At 37.2% G+C, this 25,885-nt stretch overlaps 1 protein-coding gene across 2 annotated transcripts in view; it reads left to right on the forward strand.

Moving 5' to 3' along the window:
- Positions 1-948: 948 nt before the first annotated feature.
- The window catches only part of OLFM3 (olfactomedin 3), a 51,810-nt gene continuing 26,873 nt past the window's right edge, over positions 949-25,885 (forward strand). Inside the window, exons 1-5 of one of the 2 annotated variants that reach the window (XM_019919179.2) lie at positions 949-1,112; positions 3,623-3,646; positions 10,493-10,628; positions 16,672-16,827; positions 21,868-22,087. In XM_019919179.2, the coding sequence (XP_019774738.1) occupies positions 949-1,112; positions 3,623-3,646; positions 10,493-10,628; positions 16,672-16,827; positions 21,868-22,087 (700 nt within the window). Of the gene's footprint in view, positions 1,113-3,622; positions 3,647-10,481; positions 10,629-16,671; positions 16,828-21,867; positions 22,088-25,885 lie in introns of both variants that reach the window. The other variant, XM_004324162.3, reaches the window with a different exon arrangement.

Raw genomic sequence — 25,885 nt, forward strand, 5'->3', positions numbered from 1 at the left:
CACTGGCCAGTCACTCAACTAACTGCAAGAGAACAAGGAGCTAGACCTCAGACTCCCTGGGGAGTCACAGAAGCCAAGTCTTGTGCTTTTTTAATGTCACATGTTCTCTCATGACATAGACTTGCGGTACTGGTCTGTCATTCTTCACAAGGTGAAAATAGAGTTAACTGAGTTTGCTGTGTGCCTGAGAAACTGCTAAGCATCCATTCGTGAAAGCAAAACTGGGAACCTATGAAATTTCTTTATCAGGAGCTTTTCTCCAAGGCTGCCTTTTATGTCTGTTCACATGTAAGGTGCCTAGGGCAATGTCCTCCACAGGCAGTAGCTATTAATCTCTGACAATTTTTTTTAAGAGGCAACAGTGCTAATTTTAGGTTACTATATAAAAAATAATTTCTTACTCAATTATCTAATCATCTTGGATATTCTTTTCAGACTTTGCTTTCATGTTTTGTCTAAAAGCACTTTTTCCATGCTCAGAGAAATCTGTGGATATTAAATTTGGTGTTCGAAATGCGCGCTTTGACAGACCTCAATTTAAGGGTGCTATGTATTTTTATGAAGGATAAAGAGCAGCTGATTATACTGACAGAAATCCCAGAGGCAGCGAACTCTGTTGATGGTAACTGACTATATAGTGGAGCAGGAAAAGCTCTAATTTCCTCCTTCCTTCAACCTCTGCTCTAACAATTACCAGTGAAGCCCTATCAAGAATATTTTGTTTGATGATCCAGCAAAGTATCTGGTAAAGGAGGAAAAGGGAAGAGCAGGGAACTTCCTGTGAGGGTGAGGGAAAGAGGTTCTGTGAGCTTTCCCTGCATGATTAGAGCTTGGGAAGTTGATCTCTTTTCATGCTGTAGATGTGGCGTGCTGCAGTCACGCCTCCCGCTGCCAGCCCAGAACCAGGATCTTAATCAGTCACTATGAAAACTCATTAGCTCCACAGCAATGAGTCTTCCACTGCTGAAGCTTGGCGCTGTGCTTAGCACCATGGCAATGATATCAAACTGGATGTCCCAAACTCTCCCATCCTTGGTAGGACTGAACACCACGAGGCTATCAACGCCAGATACCTTAGTAAGTCACTCCGGTGGGTTTGGCCGTCTTGGGAAGTAAGTGCATTAAACCAGTGGGCTTTATTTTGTAAACTGCAAAGGCTGAGATTTTGCTTCTCTATTTACAGGTCTTCTTCAACAATACAATATTTATGTGGTAACTTTAGTCATGGATGTTCCTTTAGGAACACTTTAAAGTTACATCAAAGAATAAACGAACTGCCTGAGAAATTAGCTGTGAAAGGAAATACTAGATTCATCAAATTCTTAATGAAAAGCTTTAATTTATATTGTTCTGAGGTTTCGAAGAATTCTTTCTTTTAAAATATGTTTTGTTTCTTATTATTTTACTTCTTTTAACATCTGTAAAATCCCCATAATTTTTCCTACAGAATATGCTATAGGGTATATTCTAGCTAATCTAGTTTTACTATAGCAGGTTCTTCTTTGGAATTCAATTCCTGTGACTGAAATGCATTCAGTCAGAGAAACCAACCTCTTTTAAACATAAATGAATAATAAAAAAAAAAACCTCAGCAATTTAAAGCATGACCAAAAAATCCTTTAAGAGAGCTAAGAATCACGAACAGAAAACTTACTTGATAAAATCATCTCCCTGTACTGTTTAATTTTTTCGTAAACTCTTCTCCTGTCACAAGTCTAACTCTGTAGTCTTCATTCATCTACGATTAGTGGCTTTTTAACCCTTCCCACATTATAACAAATGTCTTTTCTCATGGTTTATTTGGCAATACTCTAAAATATTTCAAATAAAAATGAAAACTATTGGTTCTTCAAATAGAAGCTTACAAATTCAAATAGAAGGAATAACCTGGAAAAACAATTTCCCTGCTAGCAAATAATAAGTACAGAAACAATTATTCAGAGCCCTTTACCTTTTTATGTTTATCTGTTTTTTACCATTGGACTGCTCCCACAGATCAGAAAAAGTCAGATACTTAAAAAAAAAAAAAAGCAACTCTCCATTTTGAAGATATGTTTGCAGTTACTAATAATAATTACTCTATCAATCAACATGTAATTAACTGAGTAGAGCCAGATCAAATTAATTACATAATTTGCCAGATTAACCTGGTGCTCAGGGCAACAGCAGAGCACATGTGAGGCACACTTTGACCTGCTTTTATATTTTTACCTCCCTTGAACCACTTATGGTACCTCAGTGCCTCCATTATTGAGATTCCCCTCCTTCCCTGTATGATGTGTGTGGCAGGAGGGTGTAAAAGACATTTGTAGTTATAAAGAAACCATGACATGGCATCAATAAGCAATCACAAAACAAAGAAATTTACATTATTTAATATTTACTGAGCCAAATTTCCTCAATGTTCAAGTACCTGGTGATTTTCAACAACTTAGTTGTTGAATTAACTCTTTCAAGAAATGAACCTAGCTAAGCAATTCCTGAAAAAGCTATGTTTCAAACTTGGTACCTTGGTTCTGCTATGTATAATTTCTGTGTCTACAGATATTGGTTTGGTTATTTCCTGTTTCTTGTTGATGGAGGAGAATCAACTTTCCAAAATTATGCATGATTCTTTTAGAACTTCTTGCTCTCTTATGAGTTTAAAGTAAATCCATTTTCTTTAAATTAGTAATTTAAAGAAAATGGATTTCTTCTGATTAGTAATCTGTTGGTTGAAAAATATAAAATATTGGTATGGTCTACAAATGTTCTGACACGACTGAGTCACCTTTTGAGTGACAAAAAATAAATAAAGTTCAGAAAATTTTACACTATGTTATTCACTGGAATGGAGAAATCATGTTGCAAAAGTGTGTGAGTGTGAGTGAATGAGTGTGAGTGTGTGTGCGTGCATGTTTTACAGAAGTGCCAAATATTACAGAAGTAATTTCCCCACCTTAACTATTCAAGATAATTGCTCATATCTTAGGATTCCCATGGTGAGAAATGAATGAGTCTAGTTCCTACATTAAGATCATTAAATGTTAATGCTGGAAAGGATCTTAGAAACTATCCAGGCCAGTTATTTTTACACTATTTTTTGGCAGCAGTGCCATTTTTTTTTTTAGAATTAAATCTTATGTAATACATTCAGAATAAATATTTGTTGAATGAATCTTGAGGTGGAAATCCAATATATAAAACAGGTCATGGTCAAATAATAAATTATTGGGGGGAGTCATTTACTGTGCCTCTATCATCTGTTCCCTCCCCACATAATCAACCCCTTTCCCTGGTCAAAATGCCTCCACAGAAACCTTAGAACTCTCAGGAGCTTAGCTGGAAATATGACTGATCTAATCCAACCTCCTCATTCTGCAAGTGGGAAGACTGACCCCAAATGTTTAAGTGACTAAAGAGATTTCCCCTCTCTGGTAAATGACAGAATCAAGGGTAGAAGCAAGTCACCTGACTGCAGTCCTGACCAGGGAAGTCACCTGACTGCAGTTCTGACCAGGGAAGTCATCTCACCCACCTTTGCTCTCCTTGCCCCTCCTGGTCCCTAGTGCCACACTAGGTTCTCTCTGTCCATCTCAGGTGGTTTCCTATGTCCCTGGACTCCATTTTCCTTAGATGGAAGGGCTGACAGTTCCCTTCCCAGTAAGTAGAGCTATGGTGTCCAGCCCTTCTCAACTCTCTCACTCTACATTCTCACTTTAGACAGTACGAATGGTATAAGCTTGAAAGTCTGTGCTTGCAAGTCTGTATACACCCCCCCCCAAAAATGAATGAATGAATAAATAATGTAGGTCTTAAAATTTGTTTTATGAGTGTTTGTGGGATGTGCAGATGGCAAAAAGTACAGATTTACACAAATATGAATATGGTCTTTCTTTAAAATGGTAGTTTCAAATAACCTTGAGAAAACAAAAATAAGAAATATAGGGTTTTAATCATTAAAGGCAATTAAATCTGTTTATGGCAGGTACCTCTGAAATAGGCAGTGTACGTTTGATTGTCTCAAAAGCTGAAACAGGTTTTTAAATTTCCAGGATATTTTTGTCAGTAAGTAGTTAAACACTGCTCCTTATTAGGGGAATAAACGCCCTCTGGCTTCTCTTAGAATCTTGAAACATCCCTTTTTCCTCCTCTTTGGCCCTGTTCTCTCTCTCTCACTCTCTTTCTTTCCTTCCCCTCCTAATCTATAACTGGGCCCATCTGCCTTTGGAGGAGCGGGTGTCTGCAGAGACAAAGCCTGGGCTCTGAGAAAGCTCAGGCTCCTTCTGGCATGTCTCTCTGATGCAGAGTAACTTCCCCCTGAGGCTGAGCTTCTGAGAAATCACTCACACTGTGGATTCCACACCAGGAAGAACCTGGAAAAGAATAATTAAATAAGCAGAGGACATTTAGCAGACACCAGCTGTTCTCAATCAGCCCTGCCGCTGTGGTGGGAAGAGGCCTCCAAGGGACCTGTGGGCTTCGGTGATTTGTTTTGCTACATTTTCAAATGTCTAGCCAGCTTCTCCTCATAAATAACTACTTCAATGCCTTAGTCAGTTTTACGTTTTGGATAATGAGTAGAATACTCTGATACAAACTCTCAATACTCTCTAAGTTTCTTAACTCACCAATTTTTTTTTTTTTTAGTCCTGGATGAAGATATCTTTCTCTGTTTTGTACCACTGTTTTTCTTCCCCTAATCCTTAGGCAATGTCTATTTTGTGAAAGACCAACTAAACAAATTAAGGAAATGGATGAAAGAACAGAATGGTAAATCTTGAAAGTCACAGAGAATGTGATAATTGCCTTTTTAGAGTAGAACTGTGGTATGGGTAAGAGAGTAGATTTACTCTTAAGTACTTAAAGCAGAAGGAGAGCAAAAGGGGGAACATTACTAAGAGAGAAGTTCAGAGCCAGTCCTTTAGCTTTCCACCGATGGAAGGGGCTGCCTATGAAGCAGGGAAATCCTTATCATGCAGAGTTCAAGCGGAAACACAAGGAGAATACATATGAGAAGTGTCACTGAGTGGAAAGACATAGGACCAGACATGACTTCTAAGTCCCTCCCAACTCTGAGTCATTATGATTTCCAGAATATGAGAAGAAGTGATCAACCAACCTGAATTTGAGGGTGTCTTCGGTTTTGTGTTTAACTGTTTGTCGTTGTTTTTACAGTTGTTTTTCTTAGAGCCTTGAGGTTGCCTTGAGTGAAGAATATAAATTTCTTATTTCAGTTCCAACTAGTCTCATAAGAAATAGGAGGAAAACTGCTATGCAGTGACATCTTTATTAACACATCCTCCAGAACACAGCTTCTTTTAGTGTGGTCTGTCAACATCTCTATCATTCCTGTCCTACATTTCTTCTCTTCACAACTAAAGTCATTAGCATGCTAAACCACATTTCATTCTCTGAGACCAAACCTATCCTCAGACAGATAATTTATAAGGACTTTTCACCAGGTATCTCCTCTAAATCATCAGGTATCTCCTACTCTAAATTGAATAGGTTTTAGTAAATGGATTTTTTTCTGCTTTATTTTCCCCTACCTTGTACACCCCTTTCAGTAGCTTGACCCCTTATTCTTCTTTGCCTCAGTCTGTACTTTTATGAAATTCCCAGACATTCAGCATAAACTTAAGACCTAGCAATGTTCAACCAGGTGATTCTGTCCTCTTCAAAGAATCAGAATTCTGTCCCTTTGCCTGTCCCTCCACTTGTGTCTTGCCAAGCCTTTACTGCTAATTATTCCTTTGGAGTCTCAACTGTTACTTGTTTCCACATTGTTTGGATAATGCCCTCGCTGGGTGCATCTCCTCTGAAGCGAAGTTTTTTCAACTATTGGTGAATGGACATAGGCCATCTATCTGCAATCTACCTGCAAAGGATGAACATAAAGAGCTCTGATCTGAACACTGGAGAAAATTGGTATAAGTCCCATATATAACATTTACTAAACGGGTGACTTTGGAAAACATTGCTTCAGTTCTTTGCGTTTCAGTTTCCTCGTAAATAAGATAATGTCTATTTCAAAGGGTAGTTGGTTCAAAAGAAGTGAGACTAATACAAGAGAAGGGGTTTTATAAAAAGAAAACCATGCTGAAATGCAAGATTTTTTTTAATTTTTATTTTTAACCTCAGTCTTCAGGATCTTTCTTTCCTGTTCAAAGCCCCTGACGTTCTGAGAGATTTCTCACACAGTAGCTTTGTATTTATAAAGCATAGCTCTGTAATTAAATTGTAAGCAAAAAATCCAAACTTGAAATCCAATTGTTAAAATTATCACTTTAATTCTTCTATTTAGAGCATGCCTAAATATTTCATGAGTTTTGTAATATTAAAAACTGCTAAATAGTTCATTTAGTTCTTCTAATTAACACAAAAGGTTCAAAGAGAACTGCATCAGTAATCACTGTGATCAGCAATGCTTTGGATAGCAATAAACCATATGCACCCTCCAGGTCCAAGTAGTCAGCTTCACGGTAGTTCAGAAAATGCTACCAGAATTATCTTCATCATATATAAAAGGGAATTTCAGATAACTGGTAGTGCAGTATGGGGGTTAAACTTTCAAGCTCTGATATCAGACTGTGCAAGTGCAAATCTCAGCTCTGCTGATTACCTCCTACAAGACCTTGAGCAAGTTCCTTACTGTCTCTAAGTCTCAGTTTCCTCACCTATAAAATGGGCAGAATAACATCACCTGGTTCATAGAGTTACTGTGATATTCAAAGGCAGTAATGTATGTGAGCTGCCAACTAATGGCTAGAGCACCATAAATGTTTGCTATTACTATTATATGAGTTTTATTGACACCTAAGTAACTGCTCTTTTAAGTTAAAATGAGAGCAGATCTTTTCTCATTGGTATCCAAAATCCATCTAAATATTTCTTTCCACCTGAGGTCTTAGCTGGTTTTATTTTTATCCTCTTTTCAATGCCAATATGGGTGCCATAAAAGAGAACACTAGAGACGCTCATAAAGCTTCCTTTATTTTATCACTAAACCTGACACAGAAGTCTCTATCAAACCCACACAACTGTCAAGCACTCATCTTTTATACTAGCTTTTTTCTCTTTTGAGTTACCTTTTTCTTGCCAGAGAGGTAACTTGCTATAGTTGAGATCATTCAGACTAACTCTGTAGTAGATAAAGCCATGGCTCTTTTCAATAATTCTTACAAGAAGACAATTGAAAGTACAAACAAAACCGGAGTCTACTTTTATTAAGCTGACACTTCAGGAAGAATGCTAAATGAACATCAAACCCTATTCACCTTTTCTGCTTCCCTCATTCCAGAGAGCAACTGACACCCTGCCCTGACATTATAAGCTCTTTACTAGTTAGCCAAACACCTGGCAAGTGAACATCAATATTAATGATGCCAGGTTTAATAATCAGTATTTGCACTGCTGTTAAAGATATTTTAATATTATAATTGGGTGGTCCCTGCTCCTTTATACAAAAGCTAAATTTATTCTAGTGAGAAGCCTTAATTTTCTGACATATTTGAGATTTGTGTCCAATGTCAGGAAAAGCCTAGTTGAAACTGTAGAGCCTATGTCGAGATATATTCGTTCCATACTGTTACTCAGCTTAAACCTTTAATTACATCATTGAAACTACTCTGCTAAGCTGTACCTGTCTCTATTCTGTAGATGATCTCTTTGCATTTTTTCTTCTTTAGTATAAAAAGATTATCTTTACGATCTTATCTGATTCTAACAATATATAATTCTAAGTACATTTTTCTGTCCCAATCATAGTCAGGCATAAATGCTAGAAAGAAGGAGTAAGGGGAATCAAAAGAAAGAAATGATAATGAATCCAATACCTCAGAAATAAAAGGCAGCATAGGACACTTCTATGAGCTATCTGAAAAAGGAGACTAAAAGATAGGTTTGGCACCATTTCCTTTTCATTACAGACTAAGGACAAGGACTGTGCCGTCTTTTAGAATTTTGTGAGTTTATAATTTATAGCTTCCCCATGATTGTTGTTGGAATGCCTATAAGCACCCTATAGTAATTTTCTCTAAAGCCCTTGAAAGGAAAAAATCTGTGTGTTGGTTGATGGTATGTGATGAGCTAGGGCCTGGGAGAGAATAAGTAGGAGATTAAATCTGTTCTGCCGCAAATTACAAGACAGAAGACGCCACAGACTATGGCAGCTCTGTAGAGAGTGGTCAGGCTGGTTTAGTCCTTTTAAGAATCTGCTTCCTACCAGGCAAAGTGCTCCAGTCTAAAGGCAAACAGACCAGCCCAGTAACACTGGGCATTGTGCAAAATAGTTCTCTGCTGGGCACCATTCACCTCCATGTTCCTAGCCCCATCTCAGCCTTTCTTTCATCCTTCCTTGTTCCAGCCCCTCCAGCCTGAGTCATTAAAGACCTTCTTTTCTAGACAAAATTCATCTCCCTCTTCTCGTGATAATATAAGAAATATCTCCTTATCTGCTGATTCCCTGGAAACCATAGAGGGAAGGACAAAGACTGAAGAATTTCAGATCCCAGCTGCAGAAGTTAGTCAGAGCTTAGCTAGGAGGCCCACTGGTTTATCTGATATTTCCACAGGAAAAAGAAACTCAGATGCAAACTGGATGGTCTGTCTATGTAACACCTGTCAGGTAGGTTTTCCAATATCCATATGATTGACCTTTAAGAACGATTATCTGGATGTTCAGCATCATATTAATATGGCCATAGCACTGGAATTAAAAGCAAGATTCTACAGCTATACAGTCCAATAAGGAGGGCACTGTGGCTATTGGGCACTTGGGATGTGGCTGGTCCAAGTTGAGGTGTGCTATAAGTGTAAAATGCACACTCAATTTCAAAGAGTGTACAAAAAAGGAGAAAAAAGCAATGTAAAGTATTTCATGAATAATTTTTATGTTGAGTACATGCTGAAATGATAATATTTTGGATATACTAGGTTAAATAAAATATATTATTAAAAGTAATTTCACTTGTTTCTTTTTACTGTTTTAAACCTGCCTACTAGAAAATTTAAAATTATACACATGGCTCTCATTCTATTGGACAGTACTGCTCTGGCTTCATACATAGCTCTACTACATACAAACTGTGCATTCTTAGGCAAGTTAACTAATTTTCTCTTCTGTGAAATGGGAATAATAATTATTCCTACTTCTTAGCATCGTTCTTTGTACCCATGCATCAGCAAGTCAATGGATGTGAGCTATCCCGTGTAATAGGGTCTGACCTTGAGCAGGCAGCATTCTTCAGCCTCAGCAAACCCCAAAGAGAACTCAGTTGAGAGTCAAGCCACTGACACTCTCAGCACCTGGAATAATGAATGAGTGTCTCTCTGGGCTGTGCATTAAGACATCCACAACAGCTTCTGATTGCATAGTGAAGAATGTATGCTCAAAGCAGAGTTCTTCTGAAAAATAACTAGACAAAAAATAAGTTACTTATTTTTGTACTTGATAGAATGTACTTGATATGGCAGATAGGAAGTAGCCAATATATCCTGTAGCTGGATATGGACTAATTATTGAAAAAGACATATGAAAGACAGATAATAATACTAGAAAATACACATTAAGTGCCTAAAGAATAACACAGACAATCCTTCAGAAGAGGTTGAAACCATGAGGACTGAGTAAATTGAAGGTTTGTAAGAGAGGTATTCCAAGTAGGAGAACAAAATGAGTAACATACAAAGATGTGAAACAAGGTTGCACGCTTTCAGGACACAAAAAGACCAATTTGGTTGGAAAGAAGTTTCTTATAGGAAGATACAGAAAAACTAGAAACATAAATAGGAGGCAGACTGCAGGAGAACAGGAATGTCACTTTAAGATAGGGTTCTAGGGAGTTTGGGTGACAAGTGCACAAAAGTAATTTGGGAAGATCAGTTCGGTGGCCTATGTGAAAATACTATCTTTAACTCTTCTGAGACTCTATATCCTTTGCAAAACAATGCTGGTCTAATTATTTTTACCCTATATTCTCATGTGATACCTTTCCAGCTTTATTAATAATTGACCCTTTAATACATGGGAAGCTCTCTGGGAGAGGACTTTGCTTCAGAATATCACACATGAGTAATAATCAGAAAAATACATACTACTAATTACCACTTACTGTTGAGGAAGACAAGCTAACAGAGCCTGTGTAGAAAGATTGGTGATATGTGACTAAGTATTGAATATTTAGTGGATACTTCTAAAGCTGCATTAAATTGTCCAAATATGACAGAAAGCATTAGGAAGTGGTGTAGGATCAATAAATAGTTAATAATATGGAATCAAAAGAAAAAGATTCTCCTTCTGAGCACTGAAAAGGAAGGTATAACTGAACGAAGCTGTGCTGCCTATGTGAATTATTTAATCTCTTTCTTTTTAACTTTAGAGAATAAAATCACAAACTTTAAATATCAAAAAATAACATGCTTTGCTTACAATTATACAAACCCACACTCTTTCTCTCTTTGTCTGTGTTTTCTGTGTTTTGTGCTATTGATTTCCTCAGACTCAGATTAGTCCCAAAGAAGGGTGGCAGGTATACAGCTCAGCACAGGATCCTGATGGACGATGCATTTGCACAGTGGTTGCTCCAGAACAAAACCTGTGCTCCCGGGATGCCAAAAGCAGGCAGCTTCGCCAGCTGCTGGAAAAGGTAGGTGTCCTCTGTCCCCTGTGAATATTTTTATTCAAATATACTATTCTTTGAAAAAGAAATTATGGGAAAGCAGGTAATGGTGAGGAGGGTTCTTCCAATTTTTGTACCCCTTCTCAAATAAATGCTTTCCCCTTCCTTTAAAGTAGTACCTCAAGATTCCTGCTCTGTTGTTCTATTTATATGACTTTTACTTTTCCCAATTTTGCCTTAAGACTGGTTTTCTGTCATACTTCTTAATATCTAGTCTATCTCTCCTTAAGAAGAAAATAGTATGAAATGTTATTTCAATGACAGAAATTCAGCCTCAACTTTCAGGATCACACTAGGCTCTTTGAGCTCATACTTTTCGATCTCATTAACAATCTTGCAGAGAAGTTAAAATAATGGCATACAATATGCAAGCTATCTGGACAGATAATGAATAATTCCAAGTATTTAACATCATTTTCTAAGTCATTCCTTTGAACATTAAGTTCTTCAATTTCATTCAATAGCATTCTCTCCATATAATTTACTTAAGCTGGATCCATAACAATCAAATGCAGAATGCCCTTGATTTATTCTCTTTCACAGATGAAAGTCATCTCATGAAAGGTTATTTATGTTTAGTTTAGGGAGGAAAAAAAAACAATGAATGGTTCTTTCAATTTTCCTCATTCACACTTCCACTGTGTTGGCCTCTGAATATAGTTGGACAGCTGGGGTGGCCAGAGTGATGGAAGGATGACAACATATTTGAATTTTAAATATCTTCAGGGATAATAAGATAAATTAGGTAGTATGTGTTTTTAGAGGATATCATGCTCAACAATTCACTCTGTGCAATATCCTTTCCATGATCATCTACACAATTATAGCACTGAATAGGAAGCTTTATCAGAAAATTAAGAGAAGCTAGAAAAATGAAAGTACTGAATTTGTTAATACAGACATCCCTAGTTTATGCAATTTTAAGTCTAGCTACAGTAATTCTCTTCCACTGCCACATAATTAAAATAACTTTCCTCAGTGTACATTACTTGGAAGTATAACGATGCCCTAAGATTTTAAGAAGACTTTTTTTTTCATATTTTCATACAGAGATTAGTCTGCTTTTTCTGCCCTTACCCTTGGAGTCATCATCACCTGTTTGCTCTCTCTTCTTAAGTCTCTTTTTTAAAAAGATCCAGTCTTCCCTGCTCCTTCAATATCTGTCCCCTAAACAAGAGCAAATGTAACTGTCATTCAAGTTAATGACCCCAGCTAACGTGCCTCTCAACTGTTAAAACTGTTCATGACATATGAACTACGATTATTCTTCTCTTCATAGATTTTCTTTATATCTATGAAAAAGTTCAAACATATAGTTTAATATTGTTTGGTTACTAGGGAAATAAATTATGTTGGTAAAAAGATTTCATCTTTTAAATCCAATTTTCCTTTTCTATTAACTTGTATTTCCTCTCAGATTACTAACTTCTTACTCCATCTTCTTTTCTATGCAAAAATATCTTCTTTCTACATCAACTATGATGAGAAACATTTTCTTAGACTCGATAATCTTATTTCTGTTACTATTTTCAGTACAGCATTGCATACACACACCCACACATAGACTTGGACATTTCTTCAAAAATCAGCTGAAAAATTCAAATGAACTATGAATGTCAGAAAGTGGATATTATTCTCTTCATGTCCAGAGGGAAATGTATTCCAGAGCTATGATAAAACCAGGAATTAGTAAAGGATGAATAAGGTATGAAAAGTACAACTAAGGGGATTGATTGAAGCAATCATTGAAGTTTATATGACCATACCATCCAATAGGCAATTTGTTTACCGTTTTAACGAAATTCTAGAAAATCACACCTTTAAAAATGCAGCTGTATATCACAGGGAGATCAGCTCGGTGCACTCTGACCACCTAGAGGGGTGGGATAGGGAGGGTGGGAGGGAGACGCAAGAGGGAGAGATATGGGGATATATGTATATGTATAGCTGATTCACTTTGTTATACAGCAGCAACTAACACAACAATGTAAAGCAGTTATACTCCAATAAAGATGTTTTAAAAAAATGCATCAATACCTAAATGACAAAAAACAAAATTTATTAACAAAATCAAGGTCACCACAGGTTAGATCAATCAAATTCGCCATTTGGTAGTGTTATGGAAACAGAGGAATAATAAATTGTGGGTACTATTTAGAGTGGCCTAAGGAAGTAAGTAGCACTGGTTTGCTGCACTGACCCAAAGAAAAAAACATCTGAAAGCAGCATTCCTTATGCAGACTGAGCCAGTCCCTTGCTGGCTTCTCTATAGTTTTACAAATATCCAAGGTACCAGATGGCAAATAGGAGTGTGACCGTTAAGCAGCCCATTTCATTATTAACTAAAGGATTGATTTATTCTACAGTAAGGGAATATTCTTATTGAGAATAATATTAATAACAATAGTTCCCATTTATTGTATTGTATCTGCTCCATTCAAACCTTATAGCAGAGGTTGTTGCCCTTCTAAGTTTACATAAAAGGAAACGTGTTTTTTGAGGCTAAAAAACTTATCAATGTCACTCAACCAGTAGACTGTGGAGCCATACCAGATCAACTTTGCATTTTCTCAACACTATGCCAGTGTCATTCAAAATGCCACTGGTGGTACCCACACTTATTTAACTGATGCTCTGTCAAATATTTTGAATAAGTATTTATACTACTGAATATTAGAAAAATTACAATTGGTTTCACAATACATCAGGTCTTAGTGTACACAAACTAAAATTTTTCACTTAAAAAAAATGCTTGTCTGTTAGCTATGTAGCATCTCTGTACAGGCCCGCATTGTCTAGGTCAATATTTCCTAAACTGTGATTTTTGGAATAGGATGCTGATGACATCCTCCAATAAAATAATTTTAAGAAACATGGTACATGATACTTAACTCTTGAAGATTTCCGTCACATGGTTTAATACTAAAGGTTCTGTGAAGACCTACAGTAAAGAAATCCCTGTTTATTTTTGTTAATCCCAACGCTATCCAAGCATACTGAACTGTAGGGCTTCTTTTTTTCAAGTGGCCTCCACACTAATTATAAATGAGAGTGAAAATCTAAGTTAATTTGTGTTTAAGTTCAGAAAGGCCTCAGACGTTTTATTTATACAAAGAACCAAGGTAAATAAAGAGTTCAAAAAATTATCAGTGAAGAGTAACAATGAGCTTGCCACACTATGTAGACAGTCTACCCAGGGGCATGTGTAGACAGCTGAATAGCAGGACATCAGAGATAAGCAGACTAAAAGAGGAATGAGTCTCCTTCCCACAAGTGTAATCATGGGGATCCAATCTCAAGTATCACCAAGGAAACTGATTCTCAGTGGGTCTCCATAACCAGTGGGAAACTGAACAGTCCTAGGTACAGCCAGCAGGAAAAGCAAAAGGCAGCCCAGAACCATCCTCCCCAGTTAGACAGCTCCATCTCTAGCCATCACCCCAAATGTAGCTCTTATAATTATACATGATTCTGCTTGAAGGTCACAATCAAGTCTCAGCAAAAATTATCTCAGTGCATTTTCACATAACACAAAGTTGAAAATTAAATTGACAGGGTAAGTTAGAGGCAAAATAAGAGAGGCTGTTTTAATTTTATCCAGGATCTCTCACTTGCCTATCATTTTTTAATTGTATGGATTCTGCCTAAGTACACAGAATTCCTAGGAAAATATTGGACATGCCAGAGATGCGTGTTTTCATAGACAAATGTCATATTTAAATGTGTAGATAGTTTCTTTAACACAAATGGCTTTTCTTTATTCATGCTTCACCATAATGGAGTTGAAAATTATTTTGAAAGCATTGCATTCATCCAAGATGCAGTTACCATGCTTTCAATGTTGCCTCAGTAATTCTGCACTGCATCAAAGTTTTTTTTTAAATGAAGCTTTCTGAATGTAGGAATGATAGTAAATTAAGAAATATTTGAGGGTCATGTAATACTATAGCCAAACCAGTGACAGGAGAAAGATACTTTTGTTAAAATATTAAAATACTTGTTACATATTACTACTGTTGGAAGCCTAAGATAATTTTACCCAATAAATATTTATTGAGCAATTATTCTGCACCTAGTTCTGTGTAAGGTCTTGGGAATAAAAGGTATGAATAAGACACAGATTCTAACCTCAATGAGTTTACAGAAGGGCAGCCACTTTTCTGCTTCCCATTCACACACATTACACAATTAGATTTAATATAAGCTAGACTGTAGTATGTCCCGAAAAGACAGGGTTTATAAAGGACAGGACTATGGATCAAGACAGCAGAAAAAGAAACAGAAAAATGTGACCTTCTCTGACAAAAAAAAAAAAAAAAAAACAAGTGGAGGAACTGAGGCAAGCCAAAGCAGCAGAATTCACTGCCTTTTCTGAATGTTCCAATGCTGAGGAATATATTGACAACGGGCTCTTTAAAGCTAGCTGGTCCACTAAGCTTTGTGACCTACCTGATGACAGAAATGGTCTCTGAACAAATCCCTTCCTTATTTGTAACTCACAAGGTTTTACAATGAAAATAACTTTTTTATGTGTTACATAAATAATACTTATTTTAAAATACATGGAATAACACATAAAAATATATGAAATGAAGTAAAACTCATCTGAAATCCCATTTTTTGAGCCCATGCTTTCATGTATTCATTTATGCATATAAAATTTATATACAATATTTACCAGGGACCTCTTTCTACAATATTTATTACTTCTCCTCTCACCCACACCTCACCACCCCCCACCAGAAAACTAATTTTAACCACCTAATATGTATTCTTCTAATCCTTCCATATCTTTCTCCATGTTTTTTGCTTATATACTCCTTTCTTTTACATAAGTGTGCTCAAGTGTGTGTTTATGTGTGTGTGTGTGTACGTGTGAGACATAGTGAGAGAAAGAGAGAGGGAGAGAGGTGAATTTTATTTAGAATAAAAGGATTCAAATTATATAAAGATCTTTACATTTGCTTTTCTCACTTACTTTTCTCATGTATATTCCTCCATGTTAAGCAATGTTTCTCAAAATGTATAAACATAAGAATCACTTAGGGAATCTTGATAAAATGAAGAGTCTGCCTCAGTACCTCTGGGGTGGGCCCCAAGATTCTGCATTTCTGACAGGTTCACAGGTGATGCCAACGTTGTTGCTCTGTAGACAATACTGTGAGTACCAAAGTATAGAGCTCTATTGTATCCTTTAAATTAGTTTAGTCATATTCTATTCCTCAACTCATTTAATAGCTTTCCTCCTATTAGAGGCTTTCACTTTGTTTTCCAGACTCTGCTGCCATAAGAATTAGTCTTTCTTTCCTCATTTCTACATGCTTTATAGGTCACCTATTTCCCACTTCTAAATAGCCTGGGGCTCAATGAACTTGGGATGGTACCATCACCTTAACATATGTTTATTGCCTATCTACCAAACACTTGATGCAGTGGCCATTTTCCAAGTCTCTTAAACAGTATGGTCTCTGAGTTAGGAGGTGTCCCAATGCTACCACCACTCATCTTGCTCAGTTCAGCCTCACCCCTGGGAGTACTTCAGATGCAGCTTGAAGTAACTGTACTGGAATGAATGCATGCTAGATCTGCTGGACACTTCACCACCATCCACAATTGCTAAGCATCCCAGACCCTGAGGAAGTCAGTCAGTACTTAAAGAAACAACTTATCTTAACATTTAATAGATTGAGCCATGATAAGCTTACTAAGCCCTGGAATGAATATTCTATTTTTTTAATTTACTTTTCTGATATATCAAATTCTTATTAATATTTAGTCATTTCTAATGCTAGAATGTCCATTTTATTATTTCCTGCCTAGGTACAGTTTTCTTTTGCTAAATTATTTGAATGTTTATCATGAAGAATTAGCCTTCTGAAAGTATGTCCTGTGGAAATGCAATTATGGATTTGGCACTTCCGGTTTTTAATGTTAATGTCATTTTTCCTACTTCAGTAGTGATTGTATATACCTGTAAACAGACAATAATGCCAATGTTCTTGTTTAACAGGTTCAAAACATGTCTCAGTCTATTGAAGTCTTAAACTTGAGAACTCAGAGAGATTTCCAATATGTTCTAAAAATGGAAACCCAAATGAAAGGGCTGAAGGTCAAGTTTCGGCAGATTGAAGATGACCGGAAGACACTAATGACCAAGCATTTTCAAGTAGGTTTGACTTCAGCAATCTTGTCAGTCCAAATGCGACACTGAGTATGATGGACAGCCACCATGGCACTCAGCTAGAAATACCTGTACATCGGCCCATATATGCAAGGTTCAAAATTCACTGGGGACATCAATAATCTCTCCACTGAAACTGACCATTAGCTGGTAGGAATGCATAGAAGACTTGTTATAAAAAGAGCCTTATCCTCCTAGAGCTAGGTGGAGATTCTGGATAGATTTAAAGGCATTTCAATATGTATGACAATGGTAAATCTAGGAAAATTAATAATTAAATTTATCAAAGATTTTCTGATGATTTTATGCCTTGCTAATATGAGGAGAAATACAGAGAATATGAATTATTAAAAGAGAAAATAATACCATTATTAACAGCACATAAACAAGGGCTGTTTCACAATTTGATACAAAAAAGTATTTATTTTATTTTGTTTATTTTTTAATTTATTTTTTTGGCTGCGTTGGGTCTTCGTTGCTGAGCGCGGGCTCTCTCTAGTTGCGGCGAGCGGGGGCTACTCTTCGATGCAGTGCGCAGTCTTCTCTTGTGGAGCATAGGCTCTAGGAGCACAGGCTTCAGTAGTTGTGGCACATGGGCTCAGTAGTTGTGGTGCACCGGCTTAGTTGCTCTGCGGCATGTGGGATTTTCCGAGACCACGGCTCGAACCCGTGTCCCCTGCATTGGCAGGCGGATTCTTAACCACTGCGCCACCAGGGAAGTCCCACAAAAAAGTATTTTTTTAGACTTTAAGCTGTTTATTGGTAATTATCTAGAAACACTGAAAATGGAGAAACAATGCTTTTAAGCATGCTATGTGGATTTTTATTAACTATGTATGACACTGTCACAGATTAAAATAAAATCTATGATAATGCCATTTGAACCTCTATTAAAAAGAAATAGTCTGCCTTACAAAGGCATAGCACATTGTTTATAAAACATACTGTGATTTTACGAGCATAATAGCCTCTGCTTTCCCTGTCAGTTAGGAAGTGAGATACACTGCTAATGGTGAGGGAGTGGGCCTGAATCCAACTTCTTGGTCAAACATTAGAAGTGCTTTTCATACAGAATTATGATTGGCAGGGAGCTAGTCAGGGACATGAAACAGGGTCTCTGCATGACACAGTTTAATATGGCCGAAATTAGCATGGTTTTGTAATTTTCTTCAGTGGTGCTCAGGAGCCTGAGTAGAAAGGTATCAAAAACAATCTTGCACTGAACCAGTTTTACAGTTTTCCCAGAAAGGTACAACAGGACAAGAGGGTAAGAAAGTTCAGGGTATTGACAAGAGAGGGGGCTAAAGTGATGAATCATGAGATTAAATTGAAGAGAGAAGTAAGCAAAGCCAGAAGGTTAAGAAATGATAACAAATTATTGCAAGGCCTAGAAGATAAAAATAAATTTAAGGATTATTGGAAATAAGAGAATGAGTAAACTAGAAGAATAGAGAAATTATGGGGGAATGGTAAACACAGAAGAGTATAAGGCTGAAAAGCAAATAAATTAATTTTAACCAACATTTATTGAGCACATACTGTGTACAAGGCAGTGTTGGGCCCTCTGCTGGGTATATACTGCATAATCTCTCTTCTTTGAAAGACAACTAACAAACAGGCAGGTAAAATCTGACAGTAAAAAGAGGCATAAACATCAAAATGGCACAAAGGGAAGAATTATTAATTTTTCTTAATTTTGTTTAGAGAAGTTCAGGGAAAGAGCTACAGGGCTTGGCAATATTCAAGAAAATGGTTTTGGACTACTGCCCACTTTCCTCCCCAGAAAATACTAAATTACAGAGGAGATCAAGAAAACCAAAAGATGTTCAATGTCTATTTTCAATATTCAGGGTTAGGGTGTAGACGATAGAGCAATACCGTGAGCCTGATGTGATGCTGAGGCTATCAACAAAGTAGGAATGATCAGCCGGTACTTATGGCACATAGGGAGCATTCCCAGAAAGGAAGGGGGACAGAAGGAGAGAAGCTCGGGGTTTCTGGCTCAGAGTGAAAATCATTCAAGTTCAGATGGACAATACAGAACTCTGTGACGCCAAGGGACAGCTTGCAAGTACCAGGGCTGGCAGAGTTGGTGACAAATGATGACGGGTGTGCACCTATGGGAACTTATGGGAGAAGAGAGGAGACAAAGAAACAAAAAGATACAAGGCTGAGAGGAAAAAAAAGAGAAAGTTGCCTATTCTATAAGTTTGCCTAGCAGAAGCCAAGCCACCAGTAAGAAAACTTAATTTTTAGGCAGCACCATAGAACATGATGATTTTGATTTTCCTAGTTCATGTAATCCACGTGGATACTGAACTTATACGTATAAGTCAAACTCCAAATAGCAATAATGATAATAACATCATTTTCTTGAAGTATTACACATATTCAACACATAGTTCCAAGCACTTTAAATATACTATATATTAGTTAATCTAATCCTCACAACAATCCTATAAGGTAGACACTGTGTTTATTCCCATCATTCACATGAAGAAACTGATGTACAAAGAAATTACACAATTGGTCCAGGATCGTATATCTAATACGTATCAGAACTACAAAGTCCAGCTCCCGAGTTAAGCCTCCTAATACCAATGCTATACCGCCTCTCCAGGTAGACTCTAGCTCTCTGAATTAAATTTAATAATAATAATTAAATGCTCAATATATGCTTGTTGAATATATTTATTCACCAAGTCCGATCATGAGTCAGATTTTGCTCCAGCTGCTGAGGTGCCATATATGAGAAGAAGAAATGGAACATTCCAAAAGTAAGTTTAACATTGAAGAATACTTTTAAATTGGAAGAAAATCCTCCTCTGGCACACCCTTTTCAGCTTATCAAAAAATCTAAGTAGGTTGTGTCTTCTATATTCTTTATGATAAAAAAGCTTGTTCTCGTTATCATACTTGAGACTATCATTCTTATATAAAAAAATCCTGGTTGGGTAAGATAGTCTAGGTATACACTTTGCTATAAGAGCAACATAGTAGAAAATGAAATTCTAGAAAGGATAAGTAAGCACAGATCTGTGTTATTCTACTTTAATCTTTTAAGTATTCGATACGTATATTAGTTGGACTTTCTATTGCTCTCTGACAAGTGTCCAGAGTTAGAACTGACTGACAATAATTGAATTATAAATTTTTGAAAAGACCCCAAAATTCATATATATATATATATATATATATACACACACACACACACACACACATATATATAATTTTTAGCTCAGGGGAAATAAAATGCCACCAAAATTGTGACACTGAATTACTCTCTTTTCAATATTCCCATAGTAGAATGTAAAACTCTTCATTGTAACAGTTGCTATAATATGCAGCAAATGGTACCATCAGAACTCTTCTCATTAAAATCCTAATGAAGCAACTGTGTCTTCCTTTAGGGATAGCACAAAATGCTCAAACTAATAAGTTTATTTCAAAATGAGCCACTAAAATGAGCAAAGCTATGCAATTCTGCCTTTTGACTGTGATATTTATCAATCTTTCTCATTAAGACTCTCTGTCCCCTCCCACTCAACATGGACGTACAGACAAATTCTAAGCATTCCAATCTTACAGAACAAGTGGAAATTCCCCCCAAGATACACAAGCCCATAAATCAGGGTGGCAATGGGAGCTCCTGCTATTTTAATGCATTGATAGTGATAACATGTTCTAAATGTAATTGTAAAATGCAATTTTCAGCTCCTTAAATTAGTTAGTATACAGCATGGTTTCTGTTATGATCATAGCAGTGACAGCTCTTCAACGAATGAGATAAATTGCAATAAACTCACAACTGAATCAAACTCATGAAATATTTTCACTGACCACCACCACCAAGTTAAAAGAAGGGAAAAAAAGGTGACATGTTCAGAAACTGAAAGTGAAACTGCAGGTTTGGCTCAGTCCCAAGATAGGAGTGAGGGAAACAGTGCTGGCAAAGTATACTTCTTGCTCTCTAGACAAAAATCAACGTTTCAGTTTCAAACAACTCTGTGCTCTTTTATTACATCAATTATGAGCATCTTAGCCCCTGAAAGAGTTAATTTCACTACACTGGTAAGCAACTCTGCCTTACATAAAGAGCTCTAAATTATCTTTGCTTAGGCAAATGAAGTCGGAGAATGGGTAATAATTCAAAATAGTAAGCAGCAACATACATTTCTTTGAGTTTTGAAAAGCTTTGCATGATTTACTATACTTGCTGAACTTACCTTCCTAATGATGCTGTGCTAAGAAGGATATTAAAAAGAGGGAGGAGTAGAAGGACAGAGTGGTGGAAGCCCAAAGTTGGAAAAATTCTGTTAGGCAAAAGCTGTTCCAGGATCCAAAATTTCCTGTAAGTACCCCTATATTATTAATAATTAGTTAATGGGTAAATAGACTTAACTAAACAGGATATTTGACCTATTTCTAATAATTCATAACTAGAAGATGGACCCTGCTTCTATTTCCTAACTAAATAATGCATTGTTCACTTTATAAAATGCCACCAGAAAGCAAGATAGTACATAAACCCCGAACTGCTACCATAGGAAGTTTTGTAATTATGATAAGGATCAATTTGTTTCATAAGCAAGTAACCATTTAAAGAGGTGTTCTTGTATTGAAAAGCTGAGATAAGTGGATTACTATTAATGATCATGTAGCCACTTACATTCTCACGAAATACACAATTTCAATCAAAAATCAATAAGCAGGGCTTCCCTGGTGGCGCAGTGGTTAACAGTCCACCGGCCGATAAAGGGGACATGGGTTCGTGCCCCGGTCCGGGAGGATCCTGCATGCCGCGGAGCGGCTGGGCCCGTGAGCCATGACCGCTGAGCCTGCGCTTCCGGAGCCTGTGTCCGCAATGGGAGAGGCCCACATACCGCAAAAAAAAAAAAAAAAAAAAAATCAATAAGCAATTGTGAATCTGTCTTAAGAATCTCCCTTAAGTATCATGTGAAAAAGAACGTTGCCGTTTGATCTGTTTAAATGACTCTCATGAATACAATTGGCTGCTTTTCACAGGAGTTGAAAGAGAAGATGGACGAGCTCCTGCCCTTGATTCCTGTGCTGGAACAGTACAAAACAGATGCCAAGTTAATCACCCAGTTCAAGGAGGAAATCCGGAATCTGTCTGCCGTCCTCACTGGAATTCAGGAGGAAATTGGAGCCTATGACTATGAGGAACTACATCAAAGGGTGCTTAGCTTGGAAACCAGACTTCGTGACTGCATGAAAAAGCTAAGTGAGTAGAACAGTCCATTTGTCCAGGTTGCATTTTTAAGTAGTTTCAATGACAACTGCATTCTTACATTTTGGAAATAGTCATGAATTCCTAATTCTAGGGAAACCAGCACCTGCTTTCTAAGTGTAAAATAAGCGTTCCTTGGGCTTCCCTGGTGGCGCAGTGGTTGAGAGTCTGCCTGCCAATGCAGGGGACACGGGTTCGAGCCCTGGTCTGGGAAGATCCCACATGCCACGGAGCAGCTGGGCCCGTGAGCCACAACTACTAAGCCTGCGTGTCTGGAGCCTGTGCTCTGCAACAAGACAGGCCACGACAGTGAGAGGCCTGCACACTGCAATGAAGAGTGGCTCCCGCTCTCTGCAACTGGGGAAAGCCCTCGAGCAGAAACGAAAACCCAACACAGCCAAAAATAAAAATAAATTAATAAATTAATTAAAAAAAAAGAACAGTTAAAAAAAAAAAAGTGTTCCTTGATGGCTTAAGCAGGCCTGGTTATTCAAGGTTATCTGACTAACAGTTGCCTGATTTTCAGAGCACCCTGTTACCGCGGTGGCTTGAAATAAGAGGTCTGGCAAATACAGCAATGCTATTGGCTACACTAATGGAAATAAGCTTTATTTCAGATTATCGGTGACGGTCAATCACTGTGTGGCCACGGAAGAGGAAAGCCATTTCTGGCAGTAGAGAAAGTTAGAGACTGGGGAAAAGGCCATTGCCCTGGGACCAAATGTGAAACAGCAATGATAAGGAAATGAATACAATTTCTCTACTATGCAGAGCTGCCATCTGCTGCTCTGATCCACTCAAGAAATAAAAAGGAGGTACCTACTCAAATACATATTCACTACTCTACAAGGGGCCAAGCACGTGACATGGGGAATGAACTTTACTTTTTGACTACTAAAATGTGTGGTTCCACGTGGCCTGAGTTTACAAACTTTTCCATTGCCACTCAGTTGAAGTTATCATGGGACTAGTTTGTAACAATGTGAAATAAATAAGTGTTCATGAATTGACTAAGAGGGATTGTAAACCCATTTAGGAATAGTATTTTAGTTGTTAACATGCTGTGATATGATGGTGTTAGGTGAGGGGGACTCAATAACCATAGAAAGTGTTCTCTCAAGGTAAGAAAAACTTTCCTGGAATAGGAAATAAACTGGGAAGAGGAGTAAAGAATTTCAAAAAAAGAGTCAATTTCTAGTAAAGAAACATTCAGAGCATAAATGTAAACACAAAATAAAGTTTGGATGACTTACAAAAATATTTTAAAGACTACTTATTTTACAGTTGCAATCCAAATGATAAAAAAAAAGATAGCTAAAATACAGTATGTTGCGTTCAGTAATCACAGCCTCAAAACAAAGTGGGGAATCACCACATTGGAGGCCCCACTGCAGTCATCTCAGGATTTCCAAGAGAATCTAACAGAATTTATCAGAAGGCAGTAACGTAAACTCCTAAGGCTAAACACACGTGCAGCAACCCTCAGCTCCTTATTTCTCATCATGCAAGGCCCATACTTTTTCACCTGTAACTGGTCTCCTAATAATCATGACTCCAATAGATTCCGTGACTTGCTCTTCTCTACCCACTGTCCACCTTTTTGCCAAAGGGATTTTTTTTAAGTACAAGTCTGAAATTATTTTCCTCTATTTAAAATTTCCTATGAATCCCTTATGTCCGATACAGCCCATGGCTTAGGAGGGCCTTCATTGTGGCACTCCCTACATCTCCCATCTTCGGTCCTGCTATTTCTCCCCTCATACACTATCCCCCAGTCACATGTGCTCCACACTCTAACCATGGGGCCATATTGAGAAGCTGTTTGTTCCTTCTCCTGAAACACTCTTTCCCCTGTTTATCCTTGCTTTATAAATAAACATACTTAAAACCTGCCACGTGTGACAGACTCCTATTCATTTTGCAGGTCTCAGTTTAAATGTAATGTCTCACCTGAATTTTCACTGCCCTCCCCATGTGTCCTCTGCATCCCTGCTAGGTGCTCTCAAATCTTGAAATCTCACCAATGATTGGACTTTTCATGTTTCATTATCATTTTGTGTTATTGGATGTCTCTTTTGCTAGACTTCTGTTCCATAAGAATAAGTATGTCTATGATATTCACTCTAAATACTGTATCTCCCATTGCCTAGAAAACTAAGAAAAGTTTCTCAGTAAATATTTGCTGAATAAATTAATTCTATAAGCAGTCATAGTAACAATTTCTAAACTTTCAACAGAGTAAATATTAGGTATTTCAACAAGTAGCAGAGAACAATCCCCTTTACTTGCAAAACAATGATCTCTTTTAGCTACATATTTGTGTCAAGATGGCATAGGACTGATTAAGATTAAGCAAGGGAAAAGTCATTTATTTAATACAGCACTTAAAAACTCCCTTATATGGTGTGCTTTTATAATTCAAGTTGTGGAGTTTATTGCTAACAGAAAATAGGTAAATATTACTGCATAAAAAAATTCTGCTGTCATATTTTATTCTTTTTTAATCAAGAAATACTTTTAGGGGCTTCCCTGGTGGCATAGTGGTTGAGAGTCCGCCTGCTGATGCAGGGGACATGGGTTCGTGCCCCGGTCCGGGAAGATCCCACATGCCGCGGAACGGCTAGGCCCGTGAGCCATGGCCGCTGAGCCTGCGCATCCGGAGCCTGTGCTCCGCAACGGGAAAGGCCACAACAGTGAGAGGCCCGCATACCGCAAATAAGCAAATAAACAAATAAATAAATAAATATTTTAGTTCAATGCACAGATTCATTTTATAGCTTGCCAGATGATGTCTGGCAAGAAGAAAATCCCAAACCAAGAATTGTTTTAGTGCTCTCAATACCTAAAAGTTACTTTAGGGGTTCAAAGGAGTATTCAAATGCATATTTATTAGCCCATAAGATATCTGGGTAAAGATATTCTATAAATGACAGTACATAGGACTAATCTGTGTAGGGCTTTAATCTGATTTGGAAGAGGTCCATTTGTTGTTGATGAACCATTGAAGACCTTGAGAATCTATTCACTCTGTCGTTCCTAGTATCTCACAATAAACCCAAGCCATTGGCTTTGTATGCTAAGTCCAGGCACCTACTTAGCGCAAACGGCCTCAACTAATAAACAAGGACAGGCAACAGAAAGGTTCTACACTTAGTAATCACCTTGAACCTTAAAGTGTGCCAGTTATGTTTTTGAAGGATTAACATGGAAAACTCTTGGGATTTGCTCTACTTTACAAATGAACTTCACTTCTAACATACACTCTCTCTGAGTTTACTTAGCTGGAAATAATGTCCACCACAGTTAGGAAATTCTACATTCCTCTCAGCTCTTTCATAACTCCCAATTTGTTTTTACTAATCCACATATAACTCCCAACACAGAATCTCCTACAATATTAAAAATGATATTTGGGACAAAGAGGCTTAATCTAAGTAGACACAGATTCATCCTATTCCTTCTTACTGAACCATGGATAATGTCTCTATGGTGCCCTTAGGCCTCAGGACTGTGATCTGCAATATATGTCAAAGATTTGTTTTATTAATTTTCCCCCATGGACCACAAAATTTGAAAGACTGTGACTGTCAAATAAATTATATTAATTAGTTAACATTTATTTTTATTTTAACTAATCAAAAATATTAAATCTAGCAACCAATATAGATATCAAATAGCAATAAAACTAGCATTTAATTTTCTTATTTAATGAGATGATTGCTATTTGAGTTAACTGATATGACCTTATAAGATACTGAAAACAGTTCTCACATCATAATGCTTTAGATTATT

Source organism: Tursiops truncatus, chromosome 1 (assembly GCF_011762595.2).
Source record: "Tursiops truncatus isolate mTurTru1 chromosome 1, mTurTru1.mat.Y, whole genome shotgun sequence".
Lineage (NCBI taxonomy): Eukaryota > Metazoa > Chordata > Mammalia > Artiodactyla > Delphinidae > Tursiops > Tursiops truncatus.